Source organism: Rutilus rutilus, assembly GCF_951802725.1.
Source record: "Rutilus rutilus genome assembly, chromosome: 18".
Classification (NCBI taxonomy): Eukaryota; Metazoa; Chordata; class Actinopteri; order Cypriniformes; family Leuciscidae; genus Rutilus; species Rutilus rutilus.
Window position 1 is genome coordinate 24,623,730 of NC_140231.1, and position 22,643 is coordinate 24,646,372.

The 22,643-nt window shown below is 38.9% G+C and overlaps 1 protein-coding gene across 14 annotated transcripts in view; it reads left to right on the forward strand.

Annotated features, from left to right (window-relative positions):
* Positions 1-1,823: 1,823 nt before the first annotated feature.
* Positions 1,824-22,643, forward strand: part of ehmt1b (euchromatic histone-lysine N-methyltransferase 1b) — a 35,360-nt gene continuing 14,540 nt past the window's right edge. For 3 of the 14 annotated variants that reach the window (XM_084387926.1, XM_084387930.1, XM_084387932.1), the window contains exons 1-5: positions 1,837-1,909; positions 20,508-20,595; positions 21,066-21,559; positions 21,719-21,881; positions 22,435-22,598. In XM_084387926.1, coding sequence (XP_084244052.1) covers positions 1,889-1,909; positions 20,508-20,595; positions 21,066-21,559; positions 21,719-21,881; positions 22,435-22,598 — 930 coding nt within the window. In that variant the 5' untranslated portion in view covers positions 1,837-1,888. Of the gene's footprint in view, positions 1,910-11,430; positions 11,536-14,511; positions 14,635-18,589; positions 19,242-20,507; positions 20,596-21,065; positions 21,560-21,718; positions 21,882-22,434; positions 22,599-22,643 lie in introns of those variants that run through there. The other 11 variants (XM_084387934.1, XM_084387931.1, XM_084387935.1 and 8 more) reach the window with 10 other exon arrangements.

Consider the following 22,643-nt stretch of genomic DNA (forward strand, 5'->3'; position numbering starts at 1 on the left):
TGGCTATGTGAGGCTATAGTTTGAATTAATCCCTTTTCTTTTCATGACACATTGATATTACAGTACAGAATGGGTCTTTCAGCATGAGCCTGAACATTGTATAAGCATTCATTTCATGTGTCATTGAACGGAAGAATGGTCAAACGTTGCATCCTTTTAATTTTCCCGGCAAAAAGCTTCCTGAGTCCTTCAGTCTACAGGCTTTCATTGACAACCTAGGAAGTTAGGGAAGATCTCGTTTTTTTATTTTATTTTGTAACAAGCAGTTCACATATTGGCATTAAATGAAGCGATTAATACATGAAAATTCTTACATAGCCCATTTAAATGCATGAAATCAGTTTATTAGGTCAGTTCGAACTGATCCAAATTAATTCTATTTACTTTCTATACATATACATGAAGATAATTGACGGAGAAACCTGAGAATGTTGAAAAAAATAGCCGTTTTCCCTCAAGGGAGTGATTACATTCTAAATAGTAACAAAAACCACATTAGTAATGGTTATATAACAATTTGTTCTGCATTATGTTTTTGAGTAGCCCTAAATATATGCATGAATATAAACCGTGAATAGCTGGATTGCCAGAATTGATTGCCTGGATTTCAGTTTGATTCTCATGGACAGTTTTCTGGATGGCAACAGAAGGAAATAGGGGTAAAAGATCAAGCGACCGGCTACACATCCAGCACTGCTGCCTCTTTCTTGTTGCCATAGAAACTGATCCCAATCCATCATTATCACAGAGCCACACAAGGACATGGACATTGGTGTTTAGCCTGCATGAATAGGACACACTCTGAAGGCCTTAGAAAAGGAAGATGTGGTAACAAAAAAATGTATATGGAGAATGTTGATGGGTTGTCAGATAAATTACTTCTTTGCTGAAATAAAAGGCCTATTGTATCGTGGTCTTGGCTGGCCTGCTGGCATGGTAAAAAAATTAAATAAATTTGAGGATCAAAACCCACTATTCTTTCTTTACAGATAATGAGCAAAGGTTAGTAATGTCGGATTCAGGAAGGAATCATTCATTTGAATGCGCAGGTGACTTGAGAGTGCTAGTCTATATTACTATTGGATGCCTGAGCTGATATTTGAAGTGAACTGATGCTTTGGCTGATGAGGCAAAAAGATACTTTAAAATTTAATTTTTACAAATGAAACATACTGTAAATATGAGAGTTTCATCAACACATTTTTTTCAGCCAAGTGATGTTAATGAACTTTGTATATCGTTTCATGTGAATAAAAATTGTAGATTCTAAATGATTAAATGTTTTATGAATCGTATCAGCAAATTGAACTTGGGCAAATAAAATTAATTATAACAACCCCTCATAAAACCTAATACGTTTTAAATATTTATAAATACCCCAAAAGGTAAAAATGTATAAATAAATACAATAAAAAGATAAAACAATGAATATAATAAAAAAATAAATTTAAATTTAAATACCTCTAGTTTTGTGTTGGCTGACCTGTTGGTTTCAGAGGGGTTTAGGGAAGTTATCAGCTTGACCATATTTACAAATATTAACACTATACAGTCTTTTTTTTAAACAGATTTTCTATATTACAATCCAAACCTAATAGTATTATTTCAGGTATACTGTTGAACTTCGCCTTTAAAATTAAATAAACAGACTCCTAACTAAATTAAAGCACGTTTTTTGCATGTATGTGGCGTAATTCCGTCCTGGCGGGGTTTATACGGGGTTTTGAACAAGTTCTTAGAAACTGTTCAAAAGAACCGATTCTCAGAAATGAGTTGAACCCTATTTTTTTTTTTTACAGTCTATGGTTGAACCTCACTAGTACTCCACAATAGCGCCAAATGAACCGGTGACGTATCCCAAGGGGGCGGGGTCTCGGGGTGAGGAGCCATGGCTTCAATGAAAACTGAGGTAAGAGCAGAGCAACGATTCTGCATTGTAACTTTGTTTATCTGTGTAATTATGCGGTTTTTACCAGTTTGACTTAACGACTGGCTGACAGACTGTTTGTGGCACATTGAGCAGCCGGTTGAAGCTTTGAGCGGCTAACCCGCGCACGTTTCGTCACGAGTCTTTCAAAGAGCCCGCCTGACTGTCCGTTTCAGTGTGAAAACTCGGTGCTTTTGTGCGAGTGAGTGGTCGTGAAGCTTTGTGAAGGAACATAATGGGGCGGCCTCCCTTTTTGCAGTGCGGCTGAGCTGTTGCCTGGAAACCTGAATACAGGTCGCCTTTGCTCTTTGTACACGGCGAGGTGATTGTTGTTATGCTAGTTCCAGGGCACTATCCGGCTTCAGAGATGCTGCTGTTGCAATTGTAAATACAGCGGCAGTGCATATTGTTATTTTATTTGTACATCACCCACAAGCACATCCCTTCGTCCAGCAGCCAAACACCCATCAGTCTAACTTACCCCTTTTGTTAGGGAATATTTTAGCAATACCCGTAGTTTGTAACGTCTTTCATGCAGGAAGCTGTGGCTAAATGCTAACGTTACTTGGTGCTAAAGCAGTTGTCAACATTAGTGTTGTGTTGTGGAAATACATGTAACTTACCGTTGGTCACACATAAAAGGTTTTTAGACACCGGTTTGCTCTTTGGAAAACTGTTATGTCCCTAACGTTAAATTCCAAGTGAATCAGTTTAAGTTAGAATTTCTGTAATCATTTTCACTATCCTAAAGGATCGTAATGTGTATTTTCTTCATATTCTAAACATTTCTAATAGAACTAGCAACCGAATAAAATACCACTTTAGGACAATTATTATTATGATTCTTTTTTAAATCTTTCAGGAGTCCTGTTGTTCTTGTGATATTCTTTTAACTGCCCAATAGCATAACATTATTTCAATCTACTATGTGTGCTGATCAAATTTAAGAATCTTATTTGAATGAATGATCTACCTAGGATTTAAGGATTAGTTCCAAATGATGATAGAAATTCCGATTGAAATCCTGTACACTCCTTTAGGAATGTTTTTTTTTTTTTTGACAGGGTGAAGTCATACACATTGGAAGAGGCATTCAGGAATTTAGTTTTATTCAATTTATTGGATAATATTGAAGTATTGCAGTTTTATTGCTGTTGTCTGGAGGGTGTTCAGGTTTTTAAATAATGCTCTCTTATATGTAACATTAGTATTATGAGGAAACAACATCATGTTTAGCTATTGGAGAGAAACTGCACTTGTTCACCGACAGGGGGAGCCCTGTGATTGGCCCTTCTTAACAGCTTCTAGTCAAGTGTCTGTTGTAGGAAGGATTTAGGTAAAGTACATAAATTATAAAAAATGATTTGTTGGAGAAATTTTCTGCCTGACAAATCAAACAGATGGTGCAATTAAGAGTTTCTCCTTGGAGTGTTCTTGTGTTGAATATTTAAAGTCTAAAATCAAGCAATGCTTTAGCTGACTTTGACTTAAAGTCTAGGAAGGTGGGTATGGTGAAACTTAAAGTGAAAACAAAAACCTTCAGAACTTTTTTGGCTAGGCTGAAACTTCACGAGAAGGGGTGGTAATCTTTAGACACCTAACAAACACAAAGTCATACAGGTTTAGAACGACATGAAAATGAGTAAATGATGACAAAATATTTTTTGGGGGGTGAACTATCACTTTAAAGGACTTACAGTCTTCTGTAATTGTGTAAATAAAATGCATGGCATTAAGTCGATTACATTGTGAGGATGTGATTGGCTTGTGAGCTCAGTAAGACAGACAAAAATATATATTTTTAATAAGATTAAATACACAAATAAAAAAATAAAGTATTGATAAATGAAAGGGATACTTCACCGATTAGCATTAAGCTTTGTATCAGTAGAAACCCAGTAGTATTTTCGAATGACCGTGCTTCCCTCCCTCATGTCACCCTGAGACGAGAGATTTCTGTATTGTGTGTCTGGAAAAAAAACTCAGATGACGCAAAAATCATAATTTTGCGTCATCGGAGGCTGTTTTGGCCAGAGGCTAGAGACTACAGCCAGTAGTTGGAGCTCGTTCCGCATGTTTTCAACCCGCCCATAGGGGGTGGGATCTCACGACAAAACGGCGTCTTTTCAGTTTCGAGTCAACTAGTATCCTTGTATCATTTCTTCCAATACTGCCCTCTGTAACCGGTAGGCGTAGCTTGGGAGTGGCCTCGTAGGACAGCGAAGCAAGTGCATTCTGGGAGTTGTTGTCTTTCATCCACATCCATTTTCTCAGTCTAGAAGGCACCAACTTCTAAAATAATTTCACATTTCTGCTACATAAATGACCCAGTTTAAATACAAATATCCCTTTAAGAGAAATAGTATAGCAACATATGGATTTATGAATGTTTCGGCACTGCCCTTGTTTGGAAGTCTGGTTAAAGAAAGACCTTGCTCGCATTGTAGTCAGCAAAGTTTGAAGCCCTTGGTTGATTGACAGGTGCATCGTCCTTTGCTGTTGTCTGAGACATGTCAAATATAATGTGGATGAAGCTTTTGATGAATCTGTGTAAATAAAACTTGTGACTGATGGTTTAAATGGAACCATCTGTCCATAATTTAGCCACTTCTAAGTTACGTTCAATAATGTCTAGGCTAGATGCATAGAAGTCTGGTTGCCGTATTAGTGATTAATTGAGACTGAAGTTGAACTTTTTGGGATTATTGGAATGTGATAGCCTATGTTTGGTGCAAACTTGAAAGCTGTATGTTTGACTACCAGCACTGGTATCTTGTTGTGGCCAGGATCCACCCATGTGATAAACACAATATTTTTTGCATTTGACATTTAGCAGTGGATAAATAAATAAAATATGATACGACAATAACAGTACCTCATTTAATTTATCGAGTTCTTCTGTAGGAGTAAGAGCCACAAGGTCCCGCCCAACCAACTGCCAGCAGTGATATATGTTGTCTGAGGCCATTAACTTAGTAGGAAGTTAGGCAAAGTCACTGAGGCTGATAACATTTCCATTGTTTGACTATATAAGTAGAGGAGCATACAACTGAAAATCGGTGGGGAAATAGTTGCACATTTGAAGAATTTTGTCAGGTACATTGTGATGGAAAAATTGTTACCTATGCTACATAATTTGTTTCTGAACAAACAAAAATTGAGGGTACTCATATTTTCGTAATTCTGAAGCAAATTCCCCTGCTGGCGGTGTTAATTTTGACAGCAAGTTTTGATTTAGTTTTAGTCATAGTCTTTTGACTGAAATACCATTTAGTTTTAGTCTAGTTTTAGTCAACTAAATATCATAAGTTTTATCAACAGATTTAGTTTACTAAAATCTAACAGTAATTAAGAAATGAAAATAAGAACAAATAAATGCAACAGAACAAAGATACAAATGAAATAAACAGTGTTTTAAGTTTGTCAGGTATGTCTAACAGTAGAATTCAGAATTCCTACAGAAATTGAATAAAGTAATCAAATGTAAAATAAGAGTGCAGAGTCTTCCTTGTATAAATCCTTATTAAAATTTCTAAAGTTACTCAGTTAGAAGCAGCGAGTGATTTTTTTATTTATTTATTTATTTATTTATTTTTTATTAACATTAAGGACTTAGACAGCTGCAGGTTTAGGCAACTGGCACTTTAAGAACTAATGCACAGATCCAATGATACACACCCAAGTGTCGCTCAACTGCTCACTTTCACATAACCAACTGTTTAAATGAATACTTGCCAAAACGGGCAGTTTGACAGAATATTGAAAGTTTGACAGAATATTTTTAAAACGGTACGACGCAAAAGAGAATGTCTTGGTTACTGATGCAACCCTCGTTCCCTGAAGGAGGGAGCAGAGACTTTATGTCGATAATGACGTATTGGGGTCGATACTCACCAGGCGGGTAATCCATCGACCGGAAGTTGAAGCCGGCCGCGTGCCACCATCTTGTAGCAGAACTTCACTTGCGTTAGCATTCCATTGACTCCCATTCATTTTGGCGTCACTTTGACAGCGAATAACTTTACATCTGAGGCGTTTAAAGACTCCATTTGTCCATTATTTATTTCTAAAGAAACACGACAATGTATAAAGGGCTCCATTACCTTCTATGTTACATTATGACCCCGTAGAAACAGTTTTTGTAAAAATAGGCTAACGATTGCGTCATAACCACTCTAGAGAAATTACCGTACAGACAGGAGGAGAAGCTCGCAGGTAATCGGGGGGACGTCAAGGGAGAAGCCCTGGCGTTACATTTTAAAATAAATACTATACAAAATAATTAATCAGAATACTTACTCCTGCTTACTCAAGCCAAATAACTCTTTGCTCAAGCTCGCCGTCTCTGCAAGATTAACGTTGGCAGTTTGCACGCACAGCTACTAGAAGATTTACATCTGTCAGACAGGTTGCTCACGTCATCAAGCTTAGTTTGAGTCGGTTTGAGTCTGCGCGTCAGGAACGGAAGTGCTAAAAAATCGCTAAAAATGGACTTCACTTGTCTCAATTGAGTTCCAATGAGATGGCTCTGTCCACTTCTTATACTGTCTATGATACTCACCTGGAAACCCCAATCACCTCCGAGTAGTACGAAAACAGTCCAATGAATATTGGCGAGTGAGATTTGCATGCCGAGCCACTCCTTCCCGGACCTACGGGTATATAAGCCAGTTAACTTAATCGCATAGCCGAGTCTGATTGTCCAAATGAGCCAGCCGGATGAGCTGGGAAGTGCTATCCAGGCTCCCAAGCTCCACGCCAGCGGCACCAAAGGAACAACAGACGTACCTGCGGAAGGGCAGCAAGGTGCGCTGGGGCCTAACCTAGGAAGCATAGCTTCCTGAACTAGAGGCAGTGACTGTGGTGTGACTCTTATCTGGCTCTGTGGTTCCCTCAAAGGAACTGGCTAGGGAGGTGTGAGGAAGCAGCATGTCCTCGAAATGTGAACTCCTGACTAGGGCTGGGTATTGTTCAAAATCTTTCGATCCGGTGCCATTTTCGATACCTCAGTTTCGATACTGGTTCCTAACGATACTTTTTTCGATACCAATTTTATGAAATCCATTTTAACAAGATTACATAACACATTACCTCAGAAAATTTTGGTTTTATTTTTTCAGTTTGACTTAGCCAGTGCACAAAGGAACAAAAAAAGCACAAAGGAACAAAAAATGTTTTATAAAGAGCTCATGCTCACCAAAGCTGAATTTACAAGTAAAACTTGTAATATTGTGAAATAGTATTCCATTTAAAATTTTATTTGAATATATTTCAAAATGTAATTTATTCCTGTGATGAATCATTACTTCAGTGTCACATGATCCTTCAGAAATATGAAAACAGTTTGCTGCTTAATATTTTGGAAACTATGATACATTTTTTTCATGATTCTTTGATGAATAAAAATGTCAAAAGAACAGCATTTAAAAACGAAATATTTTGTAACATTACACATGTTTTAATGTCACTTTTGATAACTTTAATGCATCCTTACTGAAAAAAAAATTCTGACCAACCAACACATTCTTGAACAACAGTGTACATTCAGTAGGTTATTATTGCAATATAAACACTGTCAGAGTGATCAACAAGGTACCTCTTCATTTACCAGTCGAAGGCGAAGCAACTTTCTGCTATTACGTTTACTCCGTGGCCGTGCACTGTCAAGGTCTTCATGATATTTGTCGTGGTACCGGTCTTTGCAGCAATTATTTTACCGCAAATACTGCATCGCGCGCTGTTGGCATCGAGCCTGGAGAAATGTAGCCACACTTTTGATCGACTTTTCCACATCTTTAAGGTATTATGTGTGTGTGCTCGCGTCTCATGAATATGTGCGCGGAGAGTTTGTGTGTATGTGTTCGCGTCTCTGAGTATGTGCGCGAGTTTTGTGTGTGTGCTCGCGTCTCGTATGCGCGTGGAGAGTTTACACATGTATGTGCGTGAGCGACTTTATGTGTGTCGTTGTGCATTTCATATGTATTGTATGAGCACTGACGTTGACGAGTTAACCCCTTAGGTATCGAAATCTGGTACCGAACAACATGTCATTTTTCGATACTCGATAGTATCGAGGCAATTCGATCGGTACCTAAAAAGTATCGAAACTCGGTACCCAGCCCTACTCCTGACCTGTGGTGAAAGAAGTGGTGGCTGAGAGTGAGGAAGCAGAGCGTTGCTCACTGCCAAACCACGGCTGGTATGGCACAGAGACTGAGGAAACTGCTCTTTTATTGAACAAGTGGCGGAACAGAAATAAACTTTCTTAAAAAGACTCTCTCTGTATGGCCTTCCCCTATGGGGGGTGGACGGGGCAGCCGGGTTGACGTCTCCGATCGAAGCCGGGTTGACGTCTCCCTCCAAAGCCTCAGGGGGACTGCCTTAGCAATGAGCAGACTGGGGGCCAGCCCGTGGCGGCCTGGTGGCGGTGGTATCATGCCGGTACAGGTTGTGCTTAATGGCCTCAGTCTGCTCCTGAATTGCCGAGAACTGCTGGGCAAAGTCCTCGACAGTGTCGCCAAAGAGGCCAGACTGGGAGATGGGGGCGCTGAGAAAACAAACTTTGTCAACGTCCTTCATCTCAGCCAGGTTCAGCCAGTGATGGCTTTCCCCGACCACCAAGGTGGACCTCGTCAGGCCGAGGGCCGGGCGACGTCAGTCACCATGCGAAGTTCCTGCATCAACCCCGGCTCAGAACTACCCTTGTGTAGTTCTGTAGGTCTAATGGACTTGCAGGATGGCCATTGCATGCACGGTGGAGGCGGCCTGTCCAGCAGCACTGTAAGCCTTAGCAGCCAGGGCTGAAGTCATCTTTCAAGCCTTGGACAAGAGACGTGGACAATTCTGCTAGGTGGCAGCACCTTGCGGGCACAAGTGCACCGCTATTGAACTCTCCACCTGGGGAATCTCCACGTAACCCTTGAAGACCCCACTATCAAGGGTAGTGTGAGTGGCAGAGGCTTTGGGGAGTGAAAGGTGCCTTCCACAACTACTGAACCTCCTCATGCACTTCTGGGAAGAAAGGCAGAGGGGCGAAACTCTGCTGTAAACCGCGTGCCGCACTCAGAAACCAATCATCCAATCGTGAGCGCTCAAGACAAGGTGGAGGATTCCATTCAAGTCCAATGTCCGCGGCAGCCCGGGCAAGCATGGCCGTCAAGTCTGAATCTGATTCAGTGTGAGCGACCATCTCAGCCTCATCTTTTTCTCCAGAGGACAATAGCCTATTTCCGATGCAGCTCCTCATTATGGATGCTAATGATTAATGAACGATTGATTCTTTGTCGATAATTATTTAATCAATAAACCTTTCGATGGTCGATTAACCAAGGTCATCATTAGAGTGTGTAGTTTTGTGGTGCGTGTGGCTCATGTGCAAAATAAGTGTAGCAGACACACAAGGAAAAATTAAGCAAGAGCACCGTAGTTACATATTCTAAATATATTAATAGGTGTGTTCGTCTTGAAAAGGCAAATTTGCAGACCAATCGGTGTATGACATCAAAGTACCGTGAGAGCGGTAATAAGCATACAGAGCCGTCTGCTCTGTAATCGCTCTTGTGTTACTTTGATGACATACACAGATTGGTTAGCACAGCGCCGTGCCGCTTTAAGTCAAACACACCTCATGTCTTCATGCCATGCAATGGATTAGGTAGGCTAGCCGTTTATTTCGAAACATAATTAACCACGGGTCCAAAAACCCTCCAAGCAAGTGATTTTACTGAACATAAGAACTACTTGCCACAATGCCACAATAAAAGTACATAGAATAAACAGTAAGTAATAAGATTCTGGTGGATGAGTGACCTTCCAACGCTGTTTCAGCAGTACACTTCTGTTCTATGGCACATGGTAAATCAAGACCTGTCAATCGGAGCGAACAAACCATTCCAAGCACGCTCCAGTTGTAAAACAGTGTCCGATTGGTCTAGACACATCATCCCTTACCACTATACCCATCCACCACACCTGAGATCCAGTTTCCATTCGAAGAGCTTTCAAAAGACATTGGAAAACACTGCATCATAATCGCGACACGATGGGATCCCGTAAGTCCTATAGCTTTAGCCAAGCAGCATGTCATGTCAATGATCTATGTATTGTCTTATGTTGCGTTTGGGCTCGTTCAAGACCACCTTCTGTAAACAAGATATATGATCTACTATGGTTTACTAATGTTTTGCGTTTGTATGTTTTTCATACAAATACTTGCTATAGTTTGGTCTCTAACTGAGACAAATATGCTTGTTGTATTCAGCTAGTTGAAACCTTTTCAACGATATATGAAACAAGTCTATCTGTTATGTACGATGATTTTACAGATCTAATTTTTATATAAAGCATTTATTTTTTCACGCTATGAAAATAGAGCACATTTAATATGTAATTTAAAAGCACTTGTTAACTGATAGTCAAATTCCCTATATTCACTGTAAAGCCAAGCTTCTAAGCTTGACTCCTATTTTTGTGTTGGTTAAGCAAGTTAAGTATCATGATTAATTAGTAAATTTGACTGACAGTCAAAACCCGTCATCAGAGAAGTGTGATTTACTTTCGAAAACAATTTTGGCCAAAACCAAATTTCTTTCGTTTATTTTATTGAATATTGCCAAAAAATTTGCATCATTATTAAAAACAATGTTTTGTAGCCTATAGTTTTATAGTGTCACAGCTTTAGCTTTAGCAGCTTTATAGAGCCACAGTTTCAACACCTTTTGAATCAACCTTTGTTCTTATTGTTTACTTATAGTTGTCTCTGCATATTGCATGCATGTTGTCTGTGATCTTTTTTTAGATTATAAACTACAGATTTGAGACATGTTTTATTTTGTGGATATACTCATGCCACTTGCTTTGCAGAAATCAAAGGGAACTACATTAGACAACAAAAAAACCAAAAATCGAGCCTGATTCTTTTTCTTTTGAGCGGTTTAATCATTTCTAGATTGTGTACATTTTAATGATCTTTGATTTACAATTCCTGTTGACATTAAAATTTAAAACAACTAGATGTTGTTTAGAAAAAAATATGTTAGATATGTGAAACTCATTTTAAGAGACAAATGATTCATCCAAATGATCTTTTGCAGTTTTATTAAACAAATTTTTTGCGTAATAGCCAAACCACATTCCTTTAAGATTGTCATTTTGTTTTTCATGTTGCAGGAAACAGTTTGACACGTAATAATTCATGTTTATGTGTAAATGCATATTTTGGACGTTTCAAATTCAAATAAAACATTGATATGCTTATTAAAAAATGTGCTGTTTATGTATTGCTTCTCATTCTAGTTAGAAACCTTTGAAGTATCACAAGGGTAATAGATTGAGGAACAGCATTAGAGACTCCAAAGAGCCCATTGATTGCAGCTAGATGCCGTTCCATAAAATGGCTGCAGTGTTGTTTTTTTTCTGCTCTTCCTTCTTCGTGAAGAACAGTAGAGCTCAATCTGAGCATGCTCAGTGTGGGCTATGTCAGAGCTTTATACAGCAAGCTGGTCATGTGACCTGTGCTCAGGGACGGTGCATGTGTGGGAAGATAGCTAGTCATTTGGATAGTGTAAATTTGTTTCCTCCTCCCCCATGAATGAAGACCACTGCTTAAGGCAGGTACAACCTTGTTGCTGGAGGGTTTGCCCTCTAGTGAAGCAGGATTATTTCCATCTCCATTTTTGCTTTTGTGGTCAAGGGAACAAGCATTGCCAGATAGCTGCTGCTCCCAACTGGGTTGCTGTAGGTTTTTTGAAAGGAATGGACCTGGTACTCTAAAAATCTATTGTTTTGGAGCTTGAAAGCTTGTGTTTCTTCTAATTTAGGATATCATCTGATTCACCTGTCATCTTTCTGATTAACTGATTAAGCTCATGCTCCAGGATCTGTAGAGCTGGCCTGTCTGAAGTTGGGCAGGAACATGTAGCAATCTCAGTGCTAAGACTTTGTCCTGCGCTCATCCCAAATCTGACAAGCAGAGGATTTTTAAAAGGATCTGCATGGATGTTTTTTATTTTTTATTTTTCACGTCTAGCTGTACCCAAAACCGTATTCTAGTTGTGTACCATGGGTCTTGATCAACTCGACAAGAATAACCACAAATTATCTATTTAAAAGTAAAAAGGTAGTCTAGATCTCTTTTAAAACTCACTTGTCAGGTCGTCGACCATTAGAAAAATCTGTAGCCTCTCAAATCTTGTTGCACAAGTTCTTGTCATGTCTTAGACAATAACATTATTGGCATTATTACATGGTTTACTAAAATGTTTTTGCATTTGTCTTCAGTGGCTGCAAAGAAGAACTTGAAAGTGGGATAAACTTGAGCAGCCAAGCAAATCGAGCCTATTATGCAGGGAATCCTTGATGCTTTTCTTGATACACGAGTCACATCGGCTGCCTATAATCAGCAGTGCAAAACATAGACTGCTGCTCCTCTTGCTGGCAATGAGCTTTGTTTTGCTGGCTGGTCCTGGTGTAGATTCCGTTGAAGTGAATACTAGGATCCCTCTGCATTTGTAATAAGCTCGTTTGCATGCCTGAAGCCATCTGGATTTCTTTTCTCAAAACACAACTCTACTTGTGTGTGTGTGTGTGTGTGTATTATTTTGCTATTTCTTTTGTGATAGGGTGATTAAAAACCAAATTGTAGATTCAGAAGAAATGCAAGGAACAGAAAGGCCATCCAAAAGGGTTGTGATAAATAGCCACACTTTTCTCTTTGTTTGTAATTTCTCCCTCCTTCCTTCTCATTCTTTTCCATCTTTTTGTTGTAAAAGACCAGGAAAGCATAGAAAATCTTAGCTGCTTCCCAACTGGAACATAGGAAACTATATTGTTGCTCGGTGGAAAAGATTTTCAGGGCCCTCAGTATGAAAAACATGGCTTCTGGGAAAGCGGACTCTCAGTGTCAGTGGTATGAGGTCTGACTACAAAATGGCAGTGAAACTCCTAGTATGCAGGCTTCAGTTGTGAAGCTCCGTTCTGTGGTGGTGTCAATAGTACAGTTGTTTGGCAGAATTACGATTAAGAGACTTTTCCTGCCTCTGCCAAGTTTGGAGGACGAGGCCTTGAATCGTGTTGAGAAATGATTCTTGCAAAAGAACAAGAATGAAAGTTCATGAAATTCCTTTTGAAGATATATTTCATTGCTGCAAAAGTTGAGCAATTGTGCAAAACATTCATAGTTTCCAAATAGAATGTAGCCTATTCGTTTCCATATACTGCATCTTCCTGATGAGACTGGCCATGATAGCCTACATATTTAAACAATTTAGGTTGAGTGTGTTCACATTCACATGCACTACTGGTCAAAAGTGTGCGTTCAGTAAGACTTTTTTTTTTATTGGCATTAATACTTTTTTCAGCAAGGATACATTCAATTAATCAGAAGTGGCAAGTTATTCTAAATTGTATATATTTCACAATATTACTGTTTTTGCTGTATTTGTGGTCTTGGTGAGCAGAAGAGACTTCTTTCAAAAACATTTTTAAAAATCATACCGACCCCAAACTTTTGAACGATAGTCTATCCAATACCATTTAAACAATAATTTTGGGCAGGACAAATCGAAGGGCTTGTCACTTTTAAAAAAAATAGGCTTTAGTTGTGTCATATCTGTGAATCCTGATTTGCTACTTGCTGTCAGTTTTAGGGGCAGGGCATTATCATTCTAAATTGTTGGACAAAATTCAGTTCAGCGCAAGAAGAGTCTAATTTTTTTTGGTTTGTTTTCCCTGCAGAACTACAAAACTGTGTGAAAGCTTAGAAACACACTAGCATGTTAATGGCCTGAAAGATAATAGATAACTTTTTTTGTTTATTTCATGGAATATTTTAAATAGCATTTTCATTGGAAAGAGCAAAATGAAATAGCCATAATTTCAATGCTTTTGTCTTGAGCTAGTCTGTTTCCTCATGATTAGTATACAGCTTGTTGAAATATACCAGATTGTGCTGTTGAAACTATATCCGTGTATTTGTGAAATATGCTATTCCTCAAGTGTCTTTTAAAGGAGTCGTTTTACCTTAATAGACTCAAGTACACAGCCCTTGTTAAAAGTGCAGAATGATTTCAGGTTTGGATACAGGGAAATTTAAGCTGATTCGCAAAGACTATATCCTATCTTCATTGTTTTTCATTAGCCCTTGCTAGCAATTACATGCTTGACCACCAGCCCGTATATAAAGCAGCATGTTTATTTCTGTCTTGAAATACAAGTGTACCAAACAGCTTGTTTTCTGACAGATTTGATTTATACCAACATTAAAAATGTTTTTTTTGTCAATGGCTTCTCTGGGCCTTGTGTCTCTTGTGACATCCGTGGCTGTGCCCTACAAAGGGGCTCAGTGGAGATAAAGACCTCTTGAGAGATGACAACAGATTAAGGATAACACGGTCTTGCTCCTGGTTCCTGTGGTAGACTGCAGAGCTTCATGTTTCTATTGCTTCACCATACCTTTTCTGGTCCTTTCCAGCAATGAAATGGCTGCCTGAATTCGTTGTTGCCCTGCTCTCAGGAGAAAAAAAATTTGAAATTTGAACTGACTGAGCATGCTCAGTGTGAGCTTTAGCTAACTCGACCGACAGAGGGAGCCTGTAGGTCACATGATCAACAAGCCGGTTGAATGCTTGCATGCGGGAGGAGAAGAGAAAAGAGGAGCAGTCAGCTCGAAGCTCTTTCTCCCTCAGCGGAGGCCATCGTTGTGAAAGCAGGTATGAAACCAATGGAGGGAACACCTTCTGTGATTCAATGCTTGGGTTCTTCATCATGCTGGTTCTGAATGTGCATCGTTTGCGACTCATCATCTTGATTCCTTGTGTTTTGCCATCACTTACTCATCTCACCATTCACTTTCAGTCCATTGATGTTCAGAGGAGAGGAACGCTCTGAGAAATGACTGAAATATGGCACCCAGACTTCCTCTGAAGCTTTGAGCCAGTGCTGTAGTCAACGGCCCTCTAAGCTGAAACAAGAGTGTGCAGTGTCAAAATCCGTTTGAGCTTGAAGCCCTCAACAGTGGCTTTTCCTTCCTTTACAGAGGTCTGAGTCAACGTTTGAAGTCTTGGGAGAAAAAACAGGGGATTAATAGCGTCTGTGGTCTGATGGTTGTTTCTTCTGTTGGCACTGAGTATTGTAAAGCAAGAGAAAAGGAGTGATTTCTCAATACTGGGCACGCAAACAAGTGGTGGTTCAGTTTTATATGCTCATGTCTCATTTTGAATCATCTCTTTTGAGGTTCTGTGCCTTAGTTTGTATTTCTTCATTTTGCCTGTTTTGTCATCTTCATTGATCTGGATCTAGATTATTTTGGATGCCTCTAAAGAGTGGAGACTGCATACAATTTATTCTTTTAAAATCTAATTTATTCTTTTTTTTAAATATATATTTAAATTCTTTTTTTTATGCAGTGTTGCTGTGTTTATTATAAATGATTTATCTGTGCACATCATTTTTTGTTAATTCATGCACCCTCGTAATCTTTAATCAAAAGCATTAACGTCCGCTCACAACATCTCTTCTCTAATGGTTTGTTCGCTAGACCAGTGAACGTGAACAATCTTTTCTAGATGGACAAAATCAAGTCCTGCCCTCATTTTTATTGTCCGAGAAGCTGTTTCACACAGAAAAGAAGATCAGAATTTCTGTTTCATGCCGACATTAAATCATATTAAATATGGTTACTTTGAATCTAAATCTAAAAATGTTTTACCCTTGGCAGTCAGATCATATATTGATGTTGGAAATGGCTGATGTTACTTCTGGTTAATTTGTTATACTGGAAATGGGCTGGCAGGCCAAGTCAATTGTAGGTGCATTGCATTGTGGGAGACAGTATTTCTCATTGTGTGCTCTGACTCATAATTTGTACAATTTGCCAGATAGGCAATCTGGGTATTTAATGCATAATGTGCACAGTATGCAATGCATATTGTATCCTGCAGAAATGGTAAGAGTAGGCTAGTATTCGAACATAGACGCATTGTTCAGGAAGAACAAAGTTTGCAGGCCCAGACCTGCCAGTGTAAGAGACTAGACTAGAGTACTTCTGAAAACCTGCTTTTTGTATGTTTCCTGAGAGAAGCATTTGAAATAGGCCCAGTTGCAGAGAGGCTTTAATAAGAAACAGGTTCTGTGACAAGACTGATGACAGTTTAGTGGTTAGTCTTTGCTGCAGGACCCAAAGAATGAGGCCTGTTGTTTTTTGCCCGACCATCTTATTTCTTGGTCTTTTTATGTCTCCAAATGTGAACTGACTAAACACAGTGGTATAAAGTCATGTTGATTTTCATTTTGTTTGGTGCTGCATTCATTTTGGATTCATTTTGAGATGTATGATGTAATCCTTTATAGTTTTTATGTATCAGACTTGTTTCAGTCCTTGTTTGTTGCTTTTCAATGGATTGGTCACATTGTCCTGTGTCTTGGCTCATATTTTGGTTTCTTCATTGATTTGCCATTCATGTTTGAGTCACAGCCGCAGCTGACACACCGTACTGTGGCTTCGACTCTGACGTTTGGTTGCACACGTAACTGGATATTAAACTGAAATGAAGGTGTGAATCATTTTTAGGGCTCTCATATTTCACATGTCCTCATTAAGACATTGCGTTCTCAGCTGCAGTGTGTTGAAGCTATTAGGAAGGTAAGGCCAGCAAAAACCTAATGGGGTTTTGTTGTTTACTCTTTAATCTCAACTGCCGAATGGCATGAGGCCCGTTACCTCTTTATCTACAGCTCATATTATTCAAGTCAAGTCTTAAAAATCCCACTGGGCAGCTGGTTAATTCTTAGCAGATACCAGAAAAGCTGATCATATGCATGTGGAATTGAAAAATCTGTCTATTGCTGGAGAGTTGAAAAGTAATGCTGCGTTTGCGGCGCTCTCCGTGGACACTGAAATAGGTCATTTAGTGGGAAAAATATTTCCCAACTAGCTTTTGATAAACCGTAAGCTGATTTATTTTTCTGTATTGTAGTAGGTATTTATTTATGAGAAAAAAACTTACATTGTGAAGTTAAGTGAGTGATATCCAGACGATGTTCAGACAGGTTGTGTTTTTTTTTTTACAAACCCCAATATAGTCTTATATGTGTGCGTATAATTTTTAGCAGTATAAAATAGTTATTTGATATCGATTCAGTTTTTAATTACTTCTCAATTCTTGATATAAACTCTAAATGTGTTGTTCAGCGTAGATAGATGTTGGTCTCCTATCCCCGATCCACCCAAATCCCAATCCAGTACCCCATATCCAGTGGAAAACATTCCCTGCCTGGCTCGTCGTATCAGTAAACACTGTGTTTACAACATGGTGGAAAGGAGCAGGAGGCCCTTCCCTCCTTTTTCCTCTACTGAGCATGTTCCCTGTTTAGCCTGTAGGGGGAGATCAAGGGAAACAACTGGATATTCGCAGTCAAATGCTTTTCTCTCAATAAGAGGAGTGTGGATGCTGATATCTGGGATCTGGTTCAGCTGGTCTGTTTGGAAAGTGTCTTGGCGACAAAAAGATCACTGGAGTTAATACTCAAGGTGATGGTTTACAATATGTTGATAACATAAAAGGCCTTGACATGATTTTGGGAGACTCTGAATGGAAAATGTTGTTAATTTTGGTTTTAGTGTTGGTAGAAGTAGGGAACTTGGTGTTCTCTTAAGTTCCCTTTAACATCTGAAGCTAGTGCACAGACTTGGGTCCTCTGTCTTGAAACTATGCTGAATAGATTTCTCTCAGATGTCTAACAAAAAAAAGTGTGTTTAAGTCATAAAATTACAGAGGTCCATTGAGTGTGTGGCCATATTAATTGCTCTACTATGAGAGGGATTTACCATTTCAAACTGTATGTTTGAAGCATGCGAATTAAATATGAAAACTAAAAAGAAAAAAAAATTGGATTTGTCAACCTAGCTAATTGACTAGTCTGTTGTTATTAGTCGACCCTTGTTGATCACTAAACAATACTATGTCAGTCCATATGTAATGAACTCTTAATGTTGGTAGCAATTGTTGGATAGCCTATTTTAAACCCCTTGTCTTTGTAACTAAAGGCCTTTAGCTAAAATGTGCATTATTTTGTGCAACTGTTCCTTTTTCTGAGACCCTGTCATGTTTTAGGAGGAAAATTGTCTTTTCAGCTATTCTCTTTATGCCTCAAGAATGTTTTTCCAAGATAAGGAAAATAATGCTCTAAACTAATTTCTGAAGAAATCTAGACCAGTGATTCCCAACCAGGGGTAGAAAGGGGCACCTGACAGGATTTGGTTTTGTTATATAAAACCTATTTGGCATTATCACTTCAAATAGAAACATGACTGTCCTGTCAGTGTCAGTTAATATGATTTATCTTCTGATATGTTTTTTCTTATTAAACAAAGCAATTAAGACAGTCGTAGACTGTCATATAAAGACTTGAGTCAGAAGCAGATTTCTTTACTGTTCTTCTCATTAACGATTGTACTAATGACTGGGATATATAAATTGAGCTTTGGTGCTAATTACTTGCCATGTAACAAAGTCTGCAAATTACTTGATAATCTGGATTTCGTTCATGAATAAATGTGCTGTTACTGTGGATGGAGGGGTATTTGATGGGGCAGTTGAGGCACAGAAGACAGAAACGGTTGGGAAACAGCTCTAGACCAAGGATTTGCATACAATTTGTTGCTTTAAAAAAAGGGTACACTCAAAATGAAAGGCGTTTTGTAATCTCCAAGGTATGAATGCTGGTGAGACAGAGCGTTTCAATGTGGCAGACCTCAGGGTTTAACCACCATCTGTTGGTCTGATTTGATAAGGTGTGATGGGTTCTTTGCAGTGTCAGTGGGGCAGATCTTGCCTGGTTTGGTCAGGGAAAAGGGGGACTTTTATTATGAAGTGGCTCCCCTTGTGGTGAGAGAGAGGAACAGAAAGCCACACGACCTCCTTTGTTGCAAGAGCAGCTCCAACGAGCGGCAGACATTTTATGGCTGCGCAAAGGAAGGCAGCCGGTGCATCTGCCAATCAGATGAGGTCTGGGGATCGAGGCTGGGGTGGGGGAGGGGACAAACGGTGGGAGAAAGCTTGGATTTGCTTGTAATTACTGCACCCTGTGACCTACCTCTTCCTTTTTGAGCCTGGCTGCAGAGATTCACTCCAGTAGTTTTGAGGCTGGTATGTGAGTGAGACTTTATGCACCACTTCAGTTGCATGGCTTGTAGAAATATACTCAACAAGTCTATCTCATCGCCTCATTCCTTGCTGTTTGTTTCCTATTGTGTTTTTTTAAACATTTTTTTTTTCAATGACAAGCCAATTGGGTGAAGCTGGAATCCTTGATGAAGGTGATCACCTGACATTATTGCAGGTTTCTTCTGGCTACCTGGGATGTGGGGTAGTAAGTTGAGTAGTAGCTCAAAGGATTATGCATGATCTTAGGTGACTTCCCAGGCCAAAGTGAGCTTGACTTGGATGGGAGTCCTGTAGATGTACATTGTCTTCAGGAACGAGACCTTGTTTTCTTGTCATCTCGTTACATCTCGGGGATGTGGCATATCTGAGAGAACCAGCATTATGTGCTGGTTATGTTTGGCAGAAGGGCACATTTTTTCAGATTAGAATTTTTTTTGTCATATCCATCGAGGTCTGTTTTTGGGACTTTCCATGCATCATTAGAGAAGGCTTTCTTGGAAGTCTCTGCTCTTTTTTTAAATGTGTCTTTGTTTTTGCAGGGAGATCAGATAGGTCTACTCCTTTCTAAAAAAGGGATTTGTTGCCAGTGGTTTGTTTTGCTTCACTTATCGTAGCAGGAGAGATGTCCACATGGGCTTTATCAGTCTCCGGATCAAGCCGTCTACTTCCAGTGGACCAGTTGCGAAGAATGAAAGTGAACAATTCAAACAATACATGAAAAATGAGAGTGAGGAAAAAAAGTGGCAATTAGGGAGCAAGAGCATGCTGAGCCTCGGCATCCACTCTATTTGTTCTTCCTGTTTGTATTATTATACATCATATGATGGTATTGGGCCTTGTCATGACTGGTTCATTTTCAATAAAGATGTATATTATATTCTTGTATGGACTTTTCAGGTGTGATGAACCAGTAGGTGTTTGTTGAAACCAGTTGTGGCTTATGGCATTGGGAGATGTTGAGTCTCTTGAAGATATTACCTTGACTCAGGAGTGGTTGACAGCTCAAAGCCCAGCCAATCAAAGCCCTTGTTATTGACTGAACCTGTGGGATAAGCCTCTCACATTCCTAAGGGATATCTCCATGCTTTTTTCTTCCTTGCCAGTGTTTGTGTTTTGTTGCCAGTGGCCATAATTATTATCTGCTATTTTGAGAAACTATTTCAATCCAAACTCTTAATTTGATCTGCTTTTATACTCGTGCCACTTTAATTGTTTTTGACCAGTTATTCCTGCTATGGACAAATGTGACATTCCTGGACATTTGTGAAGTGTCATTAATTGGCTTTGTGCACTCTCTCCCCTTTCTTTAAAATTCTATTATTTGTTAATCCTCTAATAGTCATGGTTTGCATGTAATTTTTTTTCCCATAACATTTCATATGTAATGGAAATCCAATAATTCAGGTGTGTGTTTTCAGCCCTCCAGTTTGGCCAATGGGAATTCGGGCAAGAGGGAAACCATGAAGTCTGAGGGGACAAAAGAGTCTCGCAGTGATCAAGAGGATGGTAAATAGAAAATTTGTTTTAATACATCTGAATATTTGTGGTATAATGCTGATAGCCATGTATTGATTTGTTTGACTCTTGATAGGCGTGTCTTAACACATTTTGACTCGTTCCTTAGTGTTTAGTGAGTTATTTAATTTTTTTATTGTGAAAAAGGTGCAGTATGTTTTGGTGTCAAATATTATGTTAACTTCATCCATATAGAACATTAATCCTACCTAAAAAAATAAATAAAAATTATTTAGAGAACTATACACCTCAAATAATGAGGTAATTAATAATAATAAATAATAATAGCACTGTTTACTTCCATTGTAAGTGCAGTACTTTAACTCAAAGCGCAAGTTTTGCTTTATTTTTTTAAAGTTTATTTAACTCGATGTGCCAACTTGATTTGATCCCAGAACAACAATACCGTAACTGTTAAGATTGTGAAATCAATTAATCTTTTTCTGTTATTTTTCTTGTAGGAGGAAATGAAAATCACACGAACGGGCGACCAGAACCTCTCAGAGAGGCCACTGAGCTGAATGGGACCTATGAAAACATGGACACAAAGAGAACTGAACAGAACCTTTCTACACAAGGATCACCAGCCCGATCGTCATCCATGGAGAACGGACTGTCAGAGACTGAGCCGCCCCATGGCTCTACAGTGGGCAGTAATGGATATATTTTAAGCAAACAGCAGGAAGACACAGTGTCAGCCCCACACAGGACTAATTGGTCCCCCATAGGGGGTTCCACACTGGGGCATGGGACTAAAAGCTCATCACCTTCAGCTTCTATGTTGCGATCCCCAGACCAGGGTTCTTCAAACAGTGCCGCAAACCTAGGACTAAGCCCAATGGAGAGGCGAGCGGAAACAGAGACTAAAAACGGCAGAGTATCGAATACACCCCCACCAACGATACATCGAGCACGCAAAACTATGTCAAGGCCAGCCTCAAACCAGACACTAAAGGTATTGATGATTTACCGCCATGAAATATTTTTCTACATCAGCTGCACTAGTCATGACAGCTGAACATTCTACAATACATTGTTTTGGTATTTTTATTTTAGGTCTGCTCATGAATCATGGTCATGGATACATATAATCACATTTCTGTTTCTCCTTCAGCTTTTAAATAGGGAAAATAAAGAGCCAGTCGTGGTGAAAGATGACAGTGTGGGCAAACCAGAGGCAGTGCAGCCACAGCCATCTCCAATCCAGAATCAGCTACCTCAAAGCCAAACTGATGCCACACCTGTACCAAACACCACACTAGCCAAGCCACAAACAGGTTATAACCATATTACCTTTCTTTGTGACAAAACTGGTCACTCTAATGCTTTTTTAAAAGTGGAATTCCATTTTAGTTTTCTTTACATACACAAATCTGTCGTAGAATTTAGATATATCACTTTATTAATATAACCAGTTATTGGTTACTGTCATTTAGATGATTACCTTTGCTGTCAATTAATGCTCACCTATAGTTATAATTGAATATTAAATTATTTTAAAAGAAATGTATTCTTTAGCAAATCATTACTTTATTTATACTGATTGAGTTTTTTTTATTACATTTTTCTTTTTCTTTTTTTTTAAATTACATTTAAATTAAGTAATGAATTGAAAATAAAGTATGATGTATGCATATTATTTATTTTAGGTACAGCCAGATGTTAATATTTAACTTTGAAATCAACCACAAAAGTTTGCTTTCAAATTGAAATGCAGATAATCCAACCTGCATTTTACAGTTTTACATGGAAATTATTACTTTGCTTTTACAGAGAATAAAGTGCTTGAACAGGCTTGTATTCCAGAATTCTCTCTTTATGCATTGACAGTTGAACCCAGACCTGTCTCTCCCTCAGTAGCAGCCGTGTCAAGGAAGAAGAAAAGAAAAATGGGAACATATAGTCTTGTGCCCAAGAAGAAAAATAAAGTCTTGAAACAACGCACAGTTCTGGAGATGTTTCAGCGTATGTCCCAGTCTCCACCCAACCCTCAGGTCAGAGATTGAACCACCAGATTCGCACCTAAAGAGTGAATAACT